The sequence below is a fragment of the Struthio camelus genome, chromosome 2 (assembly GCF_040807025.1).
Source record: "Struthio camelus isolate bStrCam1 chromosome 2, bStrCam1.hap1, whole genome shotgun sequence".
Taxonomy (NCBI): domain Eukaryota; kingdom Metazoa; phylum Chordata; class Aves; order Struthioniformes; family Struthionidae; genus Struthio; species Struthio camelus.
This window is the reverse complement of record NC_090943.1, coordinates 5,571,971-5,590,076: the sequence shown is the minus strand read 5'-3', so window position 1 is coordinate 5,590,076 and position 18,106 is coordinate 5,571,971. Positions and strand designations below refer to the sequence as shown.

At 40.0% G+C, this 18,106-nt stretch overlaps 1 protein-coding gene across 3 annotated transcripts in view; it reads right to left on the bottom strand.

The window, feature by feature from the left end:
* Positions 1 to 18,106, bottom strand: part of CRHR2 (corticotropin releasing hormone receptor 2) — a 164,436-nt gene that overhangs the window by 36,460 nt on the left and 109,870 nt on the right. For all 3 annotated transcript variants that reach the window (XM_068934146.1, XM_068934147.1, XM_009669182.2), the window contains 3 exons: positions 13,209 to 13,326; positions 8,904 to 9,057; positions 5,204 to 5,264 (listed from right to left, as the gene is read on the bottom strand). In XM_068934146.1, coding sequence (XP_068790247.1) covers positions 5,204 to 5,264; positions 8,904 to 9,057; positions 13,209 to 13,326 — 333 coding nt within the window. The remainder of the gene's footprint in view (positions 1 to 5,203; positions 5,265 to 8,903; positions 9,058 to 13,208; positions 13,327 to 18,106) is intronic.

Here is an 18,106-nt window from a genome sequence, read left to right as displayed (position 1 = left end):
AGATAGGACATTGCAAACAAACAGAGGTAAGGAAAGTGATGACTCAAATGAAGTTATACATAACAGTCAAAAATCCTGTCTTTCTCTAGAATGGGTTGCCTGCGTAAACAGGAACTACTTGCCCATTGCAAAATGCTGTTATTGAACTGAATGTACAGAAATACTCAGAAATGCAGCAGGTCTCTAGGAGAACAGTTCGGTATCACCCAATTGTTTTTCCTTTCCATGATTCAATGTCCACATCTTTTTAGGTTCCAAATGAATGAAAGAGTTTTGAATATTTTATAGATATAAGACATGACTGTTATTCCCTGTTGCATTGACTGCAAATTAGTGTAAATTGATAATTTGCAACTAAACTTCCAAAATTTGGCACTGAGAGCAGGACTTGGGATAAAATACTTCCTGCAGCCCACGTTATCGTCCAAGAAGAATCCCCAGGATAGCCTTAAATGAATGAAACTGATTCTTTCGTTTAGGGAGATGGAAAGATGTGAAGAAAAAAGAATTGCAAGATATGCCAAGGAAGGAAACATAACTCTCCAGAAGCTGCAAGACCTAGATGTGAGGGAGGATGTTGAAGGGCACTTTGGGAGACCTATTAAAGCTTGTCCAAAATTCAGAGAACCAAGAGCTAACAGAAAAGGAGTTTCTAGGAAGCTGGCTGTTCTAGCAGAGGAATCCAAATGGGACTAATAAGGAAATAGACTGAGTCATGTGGCAAAACTCAGTGGGCTACAACAAGTCAGCAGAGAATTTCCAGTGGAGCTAATGGAACAGAAAGGAGGTTCTGGGACAAAGGCAGCTTATTGCTATTTGGAATTTAAATACCCTTTAAGTGTAAGACCATATGTAGAAGGAGAATACTAACATTTATTATTTGAAACCCAGTATCAGAACAAGGTTCCATTCAGTGGTGAACCAAACACATATATACATATACTTTCACGCGATTTGAGGAGACAAAAATGTGGCCAAGGACAGACTTCTACAATATAGGTATCTCCATGTGAGCTAGATGCTCCAGGCTCTATTTGGAGCTAGTGGAGAAAAAAAGGCATTTCTAGGTTGATGTTCATCTAATTAAGAAATAAATAAAACAGGTCGCAATCTAAATATTTCTAATTCTGCCCATTAACTCTCAAGAGAGTCAAGGGTGACAGGCTGCATATATGACAACAACATATAGGTCTGCATTTGATTAGCTGTATCTCAGATTTACAGTCTAACTTTCAGACTGGGACCTTAGCTGGGATATTGCAACATGGACACAGTCCAACCCTGCCTTTTCTGACTGTCATCTTAGCTCTTAGCCATTATTCTTGCAATAAAATTAGCATCACACATTTCTTTAAAACGAAGCAGACAGAAACCTTAAACACTCACAGTACTTGCTGCATCAGAATTTTAACTCTACCTGTGTGAAATTATATATAACAACGATTTTCTGTTCTTTTTTTTTTTTTTTTTAGGTCTGAAAGAATAAACACTCATTGAATGTTGAAGAGGATCATGCATGAAGATATTTCTAATTAGACTCAGAGATATATGAACACATTTCTATTGAATAATACTAATTAATATTCTTCATGGTTCTCTGATAGTTCTTTATATAATTAAAAAAATACTAATTTTATCATTATTGTTAATGAGATTTTACTAACATTCTTCTTAACTGTCCATCAATGAAATTGCTATATTAATATCTCTTAAATATCTGTGTATTTTTTACTGAGATTTAATAGTACCTCTTCCAGAGAATTGTTGGATTCTGCTAAAGAACTGCAAAACCTCAGACAAGATCTCTGCCACAGCAACAATTATATTTACCTCACTACATACAAAAAGATGCCAAAAAAAAAAAAACTAACAAGTCAGCTGAAGAACTTTTTCAATATTCTTCTTGTGCACTGTTTTTGAGATTTTAAGCTATTTTGAGCTACAGAACTTGAACCCTAGTATAATCTCCAAGCAATTTCAGTTACAGGTCAAATGCATTCTCAGCTAAAGAACAGAAGACCCTCATTTTGTCTTGGATTGCCGACTGCCCATTGAGATATCCAAACAGACTGGGAGGTCGCAGAAGAGCATGTTTTTTATGTTTATATGTTTTTTGTTTGTCTCCAATTTGCTAGGTATAACCACGTGGGAGACCCACAAGTGATTTGCCCAGCAGTCAGGATAAACTGAGCCAAGTCGGCTAGGGAGATTAGCCTATCTTGGCAATACTGGTTTCTCAAAGCCAGGAATTAATTTTCATTCTTCTGTCTATATTTGCAAACACTTAACAGAATTCAGATTAAAGACATGATTTCAATATTATCCTAATCCTAGCACAGGGAAAGGATTCTGTAAATTTCACAGAGGTTGGTCCAAATCGTCCTGATGGCTAACACAGAATGGAGGGGAGAGAAAAACAGATCATTAGTTAAATACCCACACGGTCACATCATACACAGATGTACCAGAGGTGCATTCTAGCATGTGCTTTAGTGTGACTGTTTAGGAGAATCTGCCACTTTCCTCAGACCAGAAGGCAGTGAGCAGGAGCTACGTGGAGTATCACATGACAGCACATATTCAATGCTTGAGAAGAGGTCAGGATATTCATGGCAGTTGACAAGTACTCAGCAAGCAATTTATCTTGTGTTTTGCTTCAGTTCTTTTACTCCACGGAGTCTCCCTTGCATATGACATTACTATCAATGTGAAAAGCAGATTTCATTTAACAGTCTTTGCCTTACAGGTTAATGCCTTTACCAGCTCTTCATTTACAAGAGCTCTGCCCCGCGTCTCTGGATGCATGTGTCAGATCAAAGGAATAGCACTGTTGAAGCATCCCATCTTGGTTTCTTAAGCAGAGTGATGAAGTACACGATGCCTGGCTCCACAGCTGACACTCCACAGTAGAGTTCTGAAGCTCCAGGCTGCTACACCTCACGCTATGGTGGATGGAAGCCAAAAGGACTTTCTCAATACACAATACACTCGCAGCAACTGTGATATGCAATGAGGATGTGTGAAAATGTTTCGCTCTGAGGCATACATCAGTTTAAAGACAGAAAGGTGAAAACATCCCAAAGAATTAGGTTTAGTTGGCTTGATCGACAAAGAGTAACCTAGCATCTCCTTTCTTAGCAAGTGTGTGAGGCAAAAAGGCATGATGTATGCAAGTTAGAGCGAAGAGATTTGTTCCATACTTAAAACTGAACTTGAAAGCACAAGCACTATTTGATAATCCACCACCAGGGCAGAGTTCTTGATCCTAAGCACTCAGCAGGAACAACCTGGCTGCTAAACACCAGTCTGCATACCAAACAGGATCACTCCATCTTTCCCACTCTGCTGATTGTATTTTGCCTCCTCTTTTCTTCTGCAGTGCTACACTGTTCAGGATCTGGGCCAGTTATACCTGCACTTGTGAAAAGTAGCACACAAACCTACATACATACCATTTCATTTTTTCATATCAATGATACATTAGGGTGAGATTCTTTTGCATTCACTTTGCAGGCATGCAGATGATGACTGGGGGAGTCACTGGTAAAGATGATGCAGTGCTTTCTCCACCTATGCACCTTGTGTGCAGTCTGATCACAGATGTTGTGGCACGTGCCAATCACATGTCCTGCTTTCCCTTATTTCTCTTGAGAGTGATGAGCAATCTTCCAAAACAAGGTGTCCAAAACTTTGTGTTCAACCAGATCACTCACATCAGGAACGCTTACTGTGTGTCACCACTATTGAAGCATATGGTGTTTTGCCTCTTTGGGGTTTCAAGACACAAGTTTTGGTTCTTTTGTTTTGTGTTGTTTAAGCTGATTAGTTCTTTCAGCTCTGTCCTAGCCTCAGCAGAATGAGAGAGCTCCCACACCGACCCAGCTTGTGCAAAGCAACAACTACAAAGAACCTGACCATGAAGTAGACCCAGAATGCTGCAATCTTTTCCCTGCACAGGAACAAGCAGTTCTGTGAGCACAGAAATCAAGGAAATCTGATGACCTGAGGTTATCTCCCAGGGCTGCTTGACATGGATGCCTCAGGAACAGGTTCCAACTGAAGTTTTTACTGATATTTTGAGACTGAAAATGTGATTTCTGCTGCAGGATTGCTGTAGGCAGGGCTGGGATTACACAAAACCTTTCAATCATTGAAAGGTGTCCAACTGGTGGCCAGTATGTATAACTTCTAGATTATGATCATGGTCACCACTAATGCTACAGAAGAGAGACTGGCCAAGGGGTATTCCTGGGGAGTACAGAAGAGGGACTTAATAGGACAGGACAGAATTCCTCTCTTCTTAATGTAGATGCCTACAGTGTGGATGCCCATAGCTGAGCCAGTCATCCTATCCATCACCCTTATAGTCAAGAGAGAGGAATAGTGCTTAGAAGTCTACTCGATCCAACCTCCTTGGTACATCTCCTTTAGCATGAGATGAAGTGCACCCCTGTTTTGACCGATCACTGCTGATCATGAGAGACCACTGATTAGTGCAGATGGTGACACCTACAAGGGGGGCACCAAAGTTTAATCAGATGAGCTCCAAACAAAAAGATAGTGTGGTCACATGGCAAACAGACTCATGGAAAAAAACATTTTTTAAGGTTAAAGAGGGAAGCTGTATGGGATCAGATAACAGACATCGATCTAAAAGCTAGCAAAAAGCACAATCTGAGCCAAAGCTGATCAGTACTGATTTGGCCGGAGGGGGGGAGGGAATCAAAGCACAGATGCCTCTTTATCTCCCATACTATTCAATTTTGTGCACTTGCCACTTCCAGTTGGAAAAGCCAGAAACAGAAATGCAACAAATTCCAGGGATAAGACCGTTCTTGGAAGACTGACAACTGAATCCTGTACACCCAGGAGGTTAAATTCTTTAGAATTCAACAATAATTTTTACCAACGCCTTACCCATGCAAAATTCCTATGGAAAGAGACTACCCTGTCTGTAAATCTTGTATAAAGCTAGGAAATGAGAACTTCAGGGTTTGGGCAAGGAGATCTGGGAGAGGCTTTGTATTTCCAAGAGTTCATTCAAACAGGGCTCTGACCTTTGAGACGGTTTCAGCCTGGATGGTATGATTTGACCTCTCCTCTTTCCTATCATCAGCCTCATTTCTGAATCATCAGTTCAACCTGGATGCATTTGCTAATTTATTTAGAGAGCTACAGAAATACAAACGTTAATTTCACTTACTGTTCATTTTCATAATATAGTTTGCCAATGGCCCAGGCAATGATGATTGGGCAAGGAATACCTGCAACAACAGGAAAAAATCAGGAGTCAATCACAATGGAGGTATATATGGATGAATTAGATGCAGATATAGATTTACATAAAGATAGGATAGTGTTGGTTAATGGACTGGAAGACTCTAAATACAACTAGTCATATCTTAGCTGGTATATCTGAGACGTTGCAATTGCTAAAACCTCTTTATATATTAAAAAAATTCACATCAGCAAGAAAAAAAAAACGCTAATACCAGTAAGGTAAGTTAATAACTTTCTTAGGAAAAACACACACATATATGCCTCTATTTCCATATAAGCAATCAATCAGAACTATTTTGCTGACTTACAGGAAATTTTCGTCCCTTTTCATTTTCCTGCAGTTGATATGGCAAAATCTTTAAGACAGCATGTGGAGGTGCGTGTTGTTTAGGTTTTTATTTTCCAGTCTGCAAGAAGCTTGCAAATGTATTGGGCTCTTCGGATGAAACCCATTTTCAACATTTTAGTGGGAACTTCTGTACTTGAATCTTCCCTGTGAAACAGGATGATGGGAAAGAATCTCTTGATATCTTGCTAGATCTTCATTCATTTGTTTTTTGCCCTCTCTAAACCATCCAGCTTCTTTTAGCCTTTTATATGTCATTCTGCCTCCTACAACAAGCAGTGTGCTCTGTCCCTGGATCTAAGTTCTTATCAAGTCCATGCATTTGCTTTATAGGGCTTGCTTTCTCAGTTGTGCTTAGACGGTTCTACAGCAGACACACCAGCGCTCCCTGAGAATGCAATATCATTGCAGTAGAGGAGGTGTATTTGTGCATTTCAGGTCTCTGCAGTGGCATTTCCTCTGCTTTTCATTTCTATTATTATATCAATCTGAATTGTTATGTCAGTTTCACGTCCAGAGCCTCAACTTTGCTATGCTTGTTTTGTGCCAGGCCTTCAGAATACAGCTGGTTTCAAGGGGAAGAACTTTTTGCTGGAGTAGGGAATTGGAGGTGAGCAAAAGTCAGGAAAGCTGGCCTTCCAACACAAACCTCTTGTGGGAAACAGGACCTTTTTCACCCATGCATTCTCCAGGTGAAGTCTGGATTGATGTAAGAGTTGGAAGAGGAGAGTTTCCTGTCTGCATTTCCCCTTTACCTTTAACCTGTCACCTCAGGCAAAAAAAAACAAACAGCAAAACAAGCACCTCCAGCTCCATCCCTTATTTCGGCTCCCAGATTCACGTCCCTCTGAAATCATTGCTGTTCTACGCCTAATGTACAGACAGAGGCCCAGATCCAAGGACCCTCACTGGTACCTACTTTTTTCCCACTGGAAGCAATGTGACTTAAGCTCTCATGTAGGAGTCAATCATCTGCCCAGTTTTTGCCTCTTCTGTTGGAAACGAAGGCTTTAAAGAGATGAAGCAGTATGGAAACAGCATTGCAAAACAGCAGGGATGGGACTGAACGGCTGAGTAGTAATTTTTAACCTCAGCAAGAATCATAGTGCAGTTCTGATTTCCTGCCCCATAACGGTGGGGCTCTTGTGCCCTGTAAGTGATCGTATTGCATCCCTTCTTGGTTCACAGTGACTCACACAGTCGCGTGCACTTGGCTCCCCCATACACTTGCTAGTGAACATGAACAGTGTAGCTGTATCCTTTCTGCTGGAGGAGAATATTTTATTTTTCCTTGTGAAGTAAGATCAGGGGATTGAGAATGAAGATGGTAAAAGATGAAGAATATGAGAAGGCAAAGCCGAACCCGAAAGCACCCAAGAGGGTGAGAGGAAAAGTATATTCAGCACGCAGCACTCCTGTATTTGCAAGCAGAGACCTAGAGCTCCCTGGGTGAGACAGAGAGAGAAACTTCAGGGCACCAGCCCAGTCAGGAATGTGTGAGAGCTGTATAAGCAGTTGATTTTCAAGTTTGGTGACAAAACTGAGAAATATTGAAAAAAATCTGAATCAATTCCTGACATACATAAACATTTTTTTTTTTCTACTGTAGTAACTCCACTTTCCTACCATTTCATTTTGGATTGAATGACATATTTTGTTTTTAAAGCATTTTCTGCCGTTAGAATTGAAATTCAATTGCTTCTGCTCAATTCTGAAATAAAACAGCATTTCTGAATAAAATGCCATTCTACCTTTAGAAAAGAAAACATTCGTGACCTTTTTTCCACCTTTCTTTTTTTCAATAGAAAAGAATTGACAAATTCACTAGTTCTGTTTGACCCCAGATTTTACACTCAAGAGAACAAGCTTTGTCCAGAGGGGTTGTTTTGCCAAACCCTTCCTGATTAAGTTCAAATCATGGAAATGTTAGGTGGAAAGGACCTTTGAGAATCTTGAGCCCAAACTCCTGCTCAAAGCAGGATTATCCCTAAAACTCGATCAGCTCGAACATGGCTTTGCCTTTCCAAATTTTGAATACCTCCAGGGTCAGAGATTCCACCACCTTTCTAGGTCGTCTATTCCAGAGTTGTATTACCTTTCTGACTAAGATGTTTTTCCTAATGTTCGACTCAAACCTCCTAATTTGCAATTTGTGGCTATTGCCCCTTGTTATACCATCTGCTACTACCAAGAAGAGTTTGGCTCCATCATCTTTGTAACCGCCCTTCAAATATTTCTAGACACCTATCAGACCCTTCCTTAGCTTCCTGTCTGCCAGATTAAACAAGCTCAGCTCCCTCAGCCTCACTTTGTATGCCCTGTCCTCTAGACCCCTGACCACTTTAGTCGTCTACTATTGGGTAAACTCAATTTTTAACTCTCCCCTCTTGACCTAAGAGGCCCACAACTGAACATAGTATTCCAAAAGGTGGCCTTACCAAAGCTGAGTAGAAAGGATTAATAACTTCCGTCAGTCTGCTGGCCACTCTCCTAGTCTAGCCACGTATGCGTTTACCTTATTCAAGATGCCCATATTCAGCGTGGCATCCACTGTAACCCTCAGGTCGTTTTCAGTAAGGATGCTACTCTTCCAGGTGGTTCTCAGGCTGTACAGATGGACCAGCCAATATTGATGCAGCTAGGGAAAAGGAGCAGCCTTTGCTCTAGCCTAGGCCGGTAGAGTAGAAATGAGGTAACAGGGCAAGAAAAGAGTCATTTTTCTGTCTTTGAGCAGCCACAGGGATAGTACAAGAAGGACCTGTGAGCCTGGTTAAGAGCTGTTTTCTAGGAATAAAACCTTCAGCAGCCCGAAAGACAGCTGTAAGACCGGACTGGCAAGTAATTGGCCTCTCTTCCAGTCAGCTGACACTTAGAAGTGTCTCATCTGTCTCTTGAGACTGAGTGGGCCACAAGGCATGGAGAGCGTCTTTTCTAATTCAGACTGTGTTGAGCAGCAGTGTCTAAGCGGATGTGATCAGTATTTTGCTGATCAAACTGAAAGGGACAGGGTATGAACTGCTGCGTTCCTGAAGTGCCGAGCTTGGGCATTCTTTTTCTTTCCTTTCCTTAAGACCAAGTACCTCAGGATCTAAGTGAAGTAGATAAATCCAGAAATAACCTATTAGCTTTATGTCATCACCACAGTGAAGAACTAAATCTGATCTCATGTTATTCTGACATGAAGTTGGGTTTGAACGTCAGATTTTTCCTGCTCTTGTTTCTATCACTTTAATGCCAGGCACTATGTAACACCATTTTAAATGTGCATGGCACTTACACCATCCTATGAAGAGAAAGACCCATTTCCGCAGCTTATCTGTGGAGTAAGTCATTACTATGGCAGTGTGTAAGTAGCAGCCTTCCACAAACATCCAGAAGAAGTTGGTCACCACAAAATAATTGTAGATAGTGGTAATACACCGACACCAGGGCTGAAAAAGAAAAAGAAAAGAATTTTTCAAATCACGGCGAGAAAATTTAAAACCGCTATTTTTACCTATTGCTTTAAAATAAATGGTAAAAGTCTTTCAAGTAATGCAGAACTATACTTGTGACTTGGTATTAGAATATCTTATGTGCTGTCTGGCCATATGCAGCTATGTCTACAACTTTCTGCTGAGGACTGGCTTTGACCACAACATGCAGGATCAGCTATACCTGAGCCTGTCTGGAAAGTTAACTTTACATAAGGTACATCCACATTAGCGGCAGTTTGACAAGCGAGAGACACAGCCATAGCCTAGAGTCATATCGAAAGATGATATATATAAGAGTCCAAGTACATCTTAGGCAGTGCAACCCACCTGTTGAACAATTAGAAGAAAATACAAGATAGAAGTTAATATCACCGGCTTGCCTCCTTTCCACTGAATGGAAGAAGCACCACTGGCATTTAAAAAAAGATGTTTTACTTTAAGGCTCTTCTTTTGTCAACTGCTTAATCCCCTCTACTGCCGCCATTAATGCTTCAGTTTGTGAATCACATCACTCTACCTCTCACGTCTACATTCTGTCATACTATCAGTAGGATTTTTTGGTCAGGCTCAATGTATCTTTAACAGTGGCTTTTCTAATAGCCATGCAGTAACAACACAGATGTGGAATAGATGATTAACTATAGAGAGGCAGATGATAACACCACATCAGTAAATCACAGGAACTACTGATGGGAATTTCCACAGTGCTTCACACGGAAGTCTGAGAAAATTTCTTTCTGACCAAGTAGACATTCAGTATATGCAGGTATTTGGTACACTCCCCAAAGTGTGACGTTAATTACCCATGTTAGCTGAAATCATTGATGTCATTTTCGGTCTTATCATTCTCCAGCCTTTGAATTAACACTGTAAAAGTATTTTAAACTAAGACCACTAGTTAATTTTGTCTAGGACTTCAAATTCATGAGGTATTGATGATATCCAGGTAACCAACACAGCAGCAGATACACGATCAAATCCAGCAAAACTTTGTGGATTAAGAATTTATTGGATGAAAAATACATTTACAAAATGATTGCCCATTCATAAGCTGTGGTTTTTTCTGTTTACTGAGCAGGAATAAATAGAAAAGAACTTTTGGATTTGTCAAAACATTGTATCGAAACATTTCATTTCCATATGGTTTTATCAAGATTTGAAATTTAATTTGACTTGATCTTTAAAACAGAATTAAAAACAAAACAAAAGAACTCAAAAGAAGATTAAACAATTTGTTTTGAAACAAAACTTGCTTCAAAATGAGTAAAATTGTCTTTGTTTCTCCTTCTGGCCTGATAAAGGGAAAAAAAAAAAAAAAAACCTCACCCATGAATCAAAACCCCCCTGGTTCTGGTTAACACAAAATATATATTTGGACTTCATTCCTGACTGGTCCCAAAACAAGTAAAACCAGGTTTCCTAGGGGTTTGAGTCACCTACTTGATTTTGCTGTCTAAGAAGGTATAAGGATGAATTAAAGCTTTTGCTGCAATTAGATTACTTAGGAGGCCTCAATCTCATGTACATTCTCTGATGTTTGGCTTCTTGTTCCACTCTTTCCCTCCTGTGTAACACTTATACGATTTTTCTCCTCTCCGTAGATGGCTATTTTCACAAGAACTGTAAAAACTTAATTACCTCCGAGCCTCTTGCTCTTTTGTCAGAGCTCAGTGAAATTGGCCAGCGGGCTCTGAAGGTACTGGGACACATATGGACAAACAGACATAAAGGTGGTGAGACCTCCCTTTGCCTCGTTTCCATAGGAAACAAAAATAATACGAATTTTTGAGCAACTCCACACAATTCCTTGTGGAATTGTGGATTTAATATTGTTGAATAATAAACCCAATTAGCAGAACTCATTAATTTCTACCATTTCATTTATTTGACTGAGGATACCTGATCCCTACACAGTATCCATCATTAGGCTCTAGATATCTTCAGCAATTCCCCCTTCTTGATTTATTAACATAAGCACTATAACTTCATGCAAAATGTTTCCATGTTGAGTCCTTGATGCTTCTGTACCTGCATTATTTGATCTCATCAGCACAGAAGAGATCATATTGTGAGCTGGCACAAATGGTGCTGCACTCATTGATTTCAGTGGTGTCATTTTCATTCTGATTTACACCACAATAAGAATATCAACAAACTTACCATCAAGCTTGTAAAAGCACCTTCCCCAAAAGACTGCAGTGCTCTGCAGAGAACAGATTAACACAGGGAAACTGAGGAATGAGAGGATCCGCCCTCATATTTGAATGTTTATATTTTCCTTGGTGCTACGTGGCCATATTTTAAAAGGTATTTGAATGCCTAACTCTGGCTTCTTTTGCTTAAATAAGTGAAAAATCCTGTATCAAGATTTACAGTATTGACATCACAGTAAACCAAGCCGCATAAAACTGTCAACAATAAAGCTTATATACCTCCATCTTCTATAGCCTGAAAATGTCAAAAACACAGACAAAGCCACTGGTGAATTAATAGGAGCAATATCTATTCCTTATTAAAGGATCAACTGCTTGAATAATAATACAGAATTATGTATAGGTGTCTTCAAAAATCTTAGAATCTTAGAATTCTTTTTATTTAAATACTGAAGACTTTTCTGTCTGTTTTTGTAAAATGTGGGATCAAAGTTCAGATGCCATATCTGACATTTGAAAAGTTAACCAAGGATGATGAATGCCCAGCAGACATTAAACTGAACGGATCTCCAGGCTCCTGAGGTAGTTTTCCATACCTACAGAATCAATTCTTCCTTGAGTAGAGTCATGCTGACCGGTATCAGCTACGATTCCAGCTCATGCTCTGTGGGCACTTTAGGTCATCTGCTTTCCAAAGAGAGAGAATATGAAGGGTGCCTGTGAGTGTGTGTGCATGTATGTTTGCAGCACACTGACCGGTTTTTCATGATTGTGGAGGAAGTTGTCAGGAGGGACAGTGCTAAAAGAATACTCTACCATAAGAAGTGTATTATGTCACCTTAATAAATCAAAAGATTCATTCCCCAAGAAAATGTAGAACTCCAGAGAAAAAGTGAGCGATATTTTTAATCCACTCATATTACTGGGATGCTGGGTGACTCAAACAGAGGTCCATTACAATACTGACATAGGGAATTCATTGACCCTCACTCATATCAGCACATGAGATGGGAGTTACTTGAATGAACAAGAAATAGCATGGAGAGTAAGTGAAATGGGAGCACGTATTTCTCAAGAGTGCTCAATGCCACATAAAGAAAATGCCATGCTCCTTGTTCACTTCAGCTCCCCATTTTTTTACTGTGTGGGTCTGTCTTCTCCCTTGAATTGACTCTAACTCTTAATCACTCCTTAGAAAGCTGATTTAGCTCACTGTGCCAACAGAAAACTCTTTTTTTTTTTTTTTGTTGGTTGGGTTAGTTTTCCACCAGTTCAGTGAGTTCAGTGATCCTCAGGGCCAACACTGTGAAGAAGGGATTAGCAGGAAAGTGGAATTTTGTGAAAAAACAAAAATAAAACAAAATACAAAAAGATCAAGGAGCAAAGAACTGCACTGAGATCATTTTAATGGTGTCTCAGGGCTATTTCTAATCTTCTTTAGAGCTTCACTGACTCCAGAGCGCAAGGTGCCTGCTGTCATTAGACAAAATAGCTGATTCAGGGCCTGGACAGCCACATCAATTATTTCTGTACCCTGTTCATGAAGGTGATGCCCTCTCTGAGTGTGAATGCTTATGTCACATGAGTCCCCATCACATCAAGAAGCTCTGACAAAAATATTCAAGAATTACTACATTTAGTGGCTCACAATATACTCTGGATCATAGTATATAAATTTGGAAAGTATCTAAAGTCAATGAAGATAGATAAGAGAGAAGAATTGTACTGGTGTGTGTGGGGGATTTTGATGTTAAGTGACAGAATGTTGATATTCAGTAACGAGGAAAGAAATAAAAATTTATAACACTTTTTCGTCTTTTTGAAGTTACATCAAAGTTGCCCTGGGCATGCGCATGGGTGCCCTTTGCAATATTTTTATCAGTTGAACAAATTCAGCATCCCCTACCCACCCCCAAACTGCATGACAAAGACGCGCTGTCCCCAAGCACTTACTTCATTGCTTTCGTGTATGTTGTGATCAATCATTTGAAGCAGAAACCACATCACATTCCTCAGGATGAATGTGGTGATCAAGTTCCAGTGGATAATATTCCGCAGGCATCTGATACTCCTAAACAGGGGAATGCATTTAAGTCATCATTTCTAAAGAATACGTATGCACCTAGGAACAAGTATATAAAATAAATAAGCTAATCCACGCACTTGAAAAAATCATTATGGTTTATCCCCAACCCTTACCTCTCATACACTGCGGAAAAGGAGATTCTGCTGTCCAATGGGACAGCAATAACAGTCTATGTAGCTGTCTACAGCTCTTTTCTTTACTGGTAAACATAGCAGGTTTCAGTCCCATTCCCTCGTTCTGAGGGTACAGCTACTGGCACAGCCAATGACAGCACCAAAACTTAGGCTCTGCAATGCAGTCACAATCCATATAGACGATGCAAACATAAAACAGCCACAGAAGAACATCAAAATATGCGTTTCTTCTCCTTGTCAAATATCTTTATTTTAGAAACTATGCAGCATAGCAAAGCCATGCAGAGCAATTTGTCCTGCTAACTTGAGGAGTTCCCGTTGACAAAATGAATTCAAGCTAGTGAAATGGGAGCTTATGGAAACTCCCCAAAATTCAAATGTCTGCTTCGTCCCTAGCTATCATTGTGTAGTTTCCTCTCCAACCCGTACCAAGTCTATTACAACGTCAACTAGAATTGGTACGCCCCAAAAGAACAAGGCTGCAGTGGAGTCCATTGCATTGTTCACAGAAGGAGATTTGGTGACAAAAGTCCACTATGGAGTGATGGAAACTGAAACACCTTACATTTAGAGCTTCTCTTTCTAATGACTCAGACAGGCTGGCCTGAGTGAAGTTCAAAGTTCTCAAACCCATTAATGCAATAGGAGAGCAGGGATCGCCTAGTTCCCAAACCAACTTTCGGTCTGCTGCACCATACTTTTTTAAAGAATGGAGAAGAACTGTGTATCCCCCTTCACAAGAATATATTTCCTTCCACAGTCCTCTTCCAGAATGCAATGATGTAATATATGAGCATCCATTCCACAATGATTTGGGGCACAGTGCCATAAAACAAAAGAGAGGACATCTTAAACGCTGTTGGCTGCTCAAAATGGCTACAGAAGACAGCCAGTGTGTGGTGTTGATGCTAGCAACTAGAAGCAGCACTGAAGCTAGACAGCAAGTTACTCATTAAAGATTGAATCATCTGAGAAAAGAGCATTTATCTTCTCTTTTTTTGTGAAATGGTAAAGGAAGGCGAGAGCCAAGTGATAGTTTCACAGAGAATGTTCAATTAAACGATCTTTTCCCAGCTAAACACAAAATGCTCCTGCAGTAAAATTACTTCAACGGATACAAATAACCAGTGTGTTTCCTGGGATCATCAGATTAGGGTTCTGCATTTGGCATACCAGAGTCCTTGCTTGCATATGAAGCTGTCAGATAACATGGGAGAAACACAGGAAGTAGTATTTTCAAATCTGCTTAGCTGTGACTGACTACTGTTGATCCCAGTGACAGCAAAGATTCCTTAAGAAGACAAGGCACAATCCAGGAACCAACTTTGCTGTTGTGTCAGGTCTTTTGTATGACAAATAAGCCAGCCTTCTTGATAACAAACACCAATTTGTTACCATAAAACCCTCACTGCCCTTTTCCCAGGCCTTAATTAGTCAGTCTTAGGGCCAGAAAGATTCTGTTATCTCCTTTAGCCTCACAAATATCTCCAAGATTTTGCTGCAATCCAGCAAGAATGGAAACGGAAAACGTCCCACATATGAGATTCTGAAGCTTACAGAAAGATACTTGGAAGCATAATCCTGTAAGTCAATGTCAAAATAGCTTCTGAGTTTAAGAACTCAGGCTACAGGTATGAAATCTGTATTAGGTTTTCACAGCCTTGATGACTCACAACTGGAGTCAGTTTTGAAAACAGTTCTCCAGCTGCTCAGATCCATTCTTTTTTATATAGGCTACAAAATCACAGCAATATTCTCAGTGTAACCTGTGCTACTAGGGAACCTGGCAGGGACATGTCTCACTTTGAGAACTTCACTTCTAACAAAAGGGAAAGGTTCATGGTTAGGCTTTCCAAGAAACTAGGCAGCCAGCACCTACTGACGTTCATGCTGAAATGAACTAAAATACCCCAGGAATCCATCTAGCTTTAGACAGACTTTAAAACATGCTGTTAAGGTCTGTTCTCTGTTGATCATTCTGCACAGAAGTGTTCTGTGGCTGCCTGCTGTTCATCTAGATGTTTTGTTCACTCCCTTCTGGTCAAGGATTAGCAGGTTAAGGAAGGAGTTTGAAATACCACTTTTAGGGGAAGAAGGAGGCAAGAGACTAGAAACTGAGGAAGTTCTAGCCAGACTGTAGAATTGCTGGCATGGAAGTTAATTGCTTTTGAGAGCTCTAACAACAAAACAGATCCAGAGTACTTCGCCACCTAAAGGTATTTCCAGACGAAGAGAAATAAAACAGTGGCAAAAAAAAAAAACAAAAAAACAAAAAAAAAACTTGCTACATCTTTCAGATATAGTTCAATCATTGCAAATTCTGGAATATAATTAAATTCACCACCAAAAAAAAAAAAAAAAGTCCCTCACAAGACACAGAGCAGGACATTAGACTGGCCAGAGAGGCAAATAGAACCAAATCGATAGTTGCAGACTTTTTGGTTCACTTCCTAAGAAGAGCTTTTCCCTACATATTTGTGAGGTTCCAGGCCTCAAAAATCACATTATTTTCTGTGACTTGGAAATATAAAGATAACCTCAGCATCTGTTGGCCTCATGATCTCTGCCCTCCTTGCTACTTCTCTACTCACAGTTTCCTCTTCTTTGCCCATCTGCCATCGGCTTTTGTTTGGATTGCAAGCTGCTAGGGACAGAGACCTTGTTTTAAAAATGATCACCACCAAGAGCAAGAAGGTCTGTTTTTGTTGGGAAATCCCAGGCTTTACAGATAACCATGATGATGGAGACTCCTCTCTCTGTTTGGAAAAGCCATGCTGTGCTGAGGGAAGATGTGTTCCTGGTGTTAAAATTAAGTATATGCCTCAATGTGGCCAGCAGCTGGAATTTATGAAGATGAGGCTATCAGCCTTGTCAGATGAAGTTTTGGACTGGAAATATGGGCAGCTGGCTCCCATGTTCCACTGCCTTTAGGAAAAGCCTAAAGTATAGGCTTATAGCATAGTAAAAATACTTTGGGTATTAGCAACTCAGCACCATGGTCCCATTCCCGTTCTGAGACACTCCTTGTATGACACAGCTAATAAGTAGATGCTTTGATCTGTTAAATAGCTTCATGTCTTTGCGGCTAATGGAGCAAGGTGGAAAAGGCTACAAAGCAAACCTTCTGTTTTCCCAGCTGCACCCTCGCCCCAGTCACATTCCCTGCCACATTACTGCCTTGGCAAAGCAGCACAAACAGGTGAGGCATAGCAAGCGCTTTTGTGATTTCTGGACTATTGCTCTTCTGGTGTTAAGAACAGTTAGTATCCTAATGGAAACACCAGTACAGTCAGGCTGAGGAAAAACACCTTTGAAAGTGCTACAGAGTTTTCTAGTGGCTCAGGCATTGAGGTGACACCAGGCACAGAATGGTTTTAACATTTTCCTTTCTTCCTTTTCCTTTCTTTTTCTTTTTTAATTTTTCCTTTTCCTTTTCATTTAGTAAAAGCCCCAACTAGAGACCTAAAGTTTCTTTTTGTTTGTAGACAGGCCATGTAAAGAGCACATGGTTTTCGCTTGTTTCTGTATCCTAACTACTACTAAGCACAGAAATCGCAGTGGTGGTAATGCAGTTCATAACCAAGGGTAAGAGAAATATAGAAATAGCTATGTCAGATTTGTGCTGGGAAGGGAGAAACAATACGGTTAATATAGTGCGTGGAGGCTGCAGGGCACAACAGCTGAGGAGTGCAGCAAAGTCTATTGATATAACAAGGAAAAGATCTCTTCCTGACCACTTGAGAAAGCTGCTTTTGCTTACAGCCTTTGCCAGTGAACGTTATTATCATTATCTAGTATAGGTAAGGCTTTCAGAGGGATACTGACTGAAAAAAGGGCCCATCATCTGGGAACAAATGCCTTCCACTCACCACATACGCACACACACATACACACACACACACACACACAGCCCCATAATAGGCATTAGCTTCAGCTCTGCAGTAGAATGTTAGACACAAAGAAGCCATTAAGATGAAAGCAAACATACCTTTTGCTGGCCCTACTAATTAGTAAATCAAAAAACAGGTGTATGGTGGGAAATTATATATAATGACCTCTTTATCTAATCTGAAAATAGACCGTGCTTCAAACCCAAATGTCATTCTCTGGGTTGATATACCACTGGCATTCCAAATTGCTTGTTGTGTGGTACATCATAACTGGGCTTCCATGTTAGGAACAATAGCTGCAAAAGAAAAGAACGCAAAATTCTCCCACAGTTGACTGTAGCCTGTGTCACAGAGGCGTAGAAAGAGTTTCTGCCTGCTGGAAGAGAAAGGACACTTTGCTAATTAATTCAGTGAAATGACCTCAATTGTATGAATGTATATATAAAGCAGAGAATTAGAAAATTCATTCTTCTCATCTGGGAAATGCTGAAGCCTGAAAAAGCATGAAACACGATCATTTCTTTCTGTACAAGTGGCCTCACTGATTTAGGAATGGTATCTATAAAAGGGTTTCTAAAATAGCACTGGTAAAACTCAAAATAACCTTCCTGTTGATTCATGTTTTTTTCTTCTCACTCCATCCATACAGTGTTATTTTTCCTCTGGGATATGCAGAGCTATTATTTTCTGATTCAAAATATGACATAAATAATTAACATCAGCAATCACAACAATGTGCCA